Source organism: Coffea arabica, chromosome 6c, assembly GCF_036785885.1.
Source record: "Coffea arabica cultivar ET-39 chromosome 6c, Coffea Arabica ET-39 HiFi, whole genome shotgun sequence".
Lineage (NCBI taxonomy): Eukaryota > Viridiplantae > Streptophyta > Magnoliopsida > Gentianales > Rubiaceae > Coffea > Coffea arabica.
The window spans coordinates 27,415,402-27,416,789 of NC_092320.1; the positions used below are offsets into that span (position 1 = coordinate 27,415,402).

Below are 1,388 nucleotides of genomic sequence, written 5' to 3' on the forward strand. Positions count from 1 at the left end.
TTGTTGTTTTCTTTCTTTTTCACTATTTTTTTCTAAGTTTCATGCCTAGGGTTAGGTTTAATCTCTTCTTTGTAAATGATATGAACTTGATTATTGATGTTATACTTTGTGAGGAAAAGAGTCCCAATGGCCCTCCAACACTTTTCCAGATAAAGTTTTAGCCCTCCAATAATTAACAATAAAGGTTTGGCCCTCGATCTAATAAAATAGAATATTTGTGGCCCTTCTGTCAAATCCAGCAGTTAAAATTGACGGGAAGCATCATCTCGTGTGACGTGCAACCAAATATCAAGGGCATTATGGTCTCTTTCCCAGGAACAAGTTCAGGATGGTTCAAAGCTGAAAACCGCACCTGTCCCAAGACAGACCAAAGGCTTCTCTGCACAGATTTTGTGCCCAATTCAGCTCTGAAGCAGCTTATCAAGGGATTTTGCTTAGAAAAAGGCATCCACTTTGCTGATTCAATTGGGCGTAGCCGTGATGTTACAAAGGCAGTTGTTACGTGTAGCAAAGTATCTCAGCAGGCCGTGCGATTGCTCGCTAATTTTCTCATTGGCAGGCTTGTGGGTTGCAATAATCAAGAGCAGAACAGAGCTGCTTATGAGATTCATTTGCTCACCAAAACAAGCATTTTTAATCGGTCTTGTTTGGTTGAAGCTGGTGCAATCCCACCTCTGTTGAATCTTCTGTTTTCATGCAATCCATCGCTGCAAGAGAATGCCATGGCATCTCTGTTAAATCTTTCAAAGTTTTCAAACGCAGGAAAATAATTGTTGAGAATGTAGGTTTGATTTTGATACTTGATGTTTTGAAGTGCGGACTGAAAGTGGAAGCTCGACAGCATGCAGCTGGTGCATTCTTTTACCTTGCTTCAATTGAAGAATACCAGCAACTAATTGGGGAGATTCCAGATGCAATTCCTTCTCTAGTGGAGCTCCACAGGGATGGGACAAATCGTGGCAGGAAGAATGCACTTGTCACGATATTCGGCCTCCTCCTATGTCTTGAGAACCACAAGAGAGTGTTTGCTGCTGGATTAGTCCCATTGCTGAAGCAAGAGCAACGGCAGTAGTGGCGGTGACATAGGTGGTAGGGTGGTGGAGGGGTCGGTGGGGCAGAGGTGCTTGGTAAACCATTCAGAGACTATAATACCCTTGATATTTGGTCACACATCTCATGAGATGATGCTTTCTATTAATTTTAACTGCTGGATTTGACAGAAGGGCCATGAATATGCTATTTTATTAGATCGAGGGCCAAACCTTTATTGTTAATTATTGGAGGGCTAAAACTTTACCTGTGAAAGAGTTGGAGGGCCATTGGGACTCTTTTCCCTACTTTGTGCAAGCTGTTTCATGTTTTTATAATTCATGTTTGCAATTAATTGG

At 41.8% G+C, this 1,388-nt stretch overlaps 1 protein-coding gene across 1 annotated transcript; it reads left to right on the plus strand.

Moving 5' to 3' along the window:
- Positions 1-299: 299 nt before the first annotated feature.
- Positions 300-1,072, plus strand: LOC140008719 (U-box domain-containing protein 18-like). The gene is made up of 2 exons (XM_072053574.1): positions 300-676; positions 763-1,072. The coding sequence occupies exons 1-2, from the start codon at positions 300-302 to the stop codon at positions 1,070-1,072; spliced, it is 687 nt and encodes a 228-aa protein (XP_071909675.1).
- Positions 1,073-1,388: the final 316 nt, after the last annotated feature.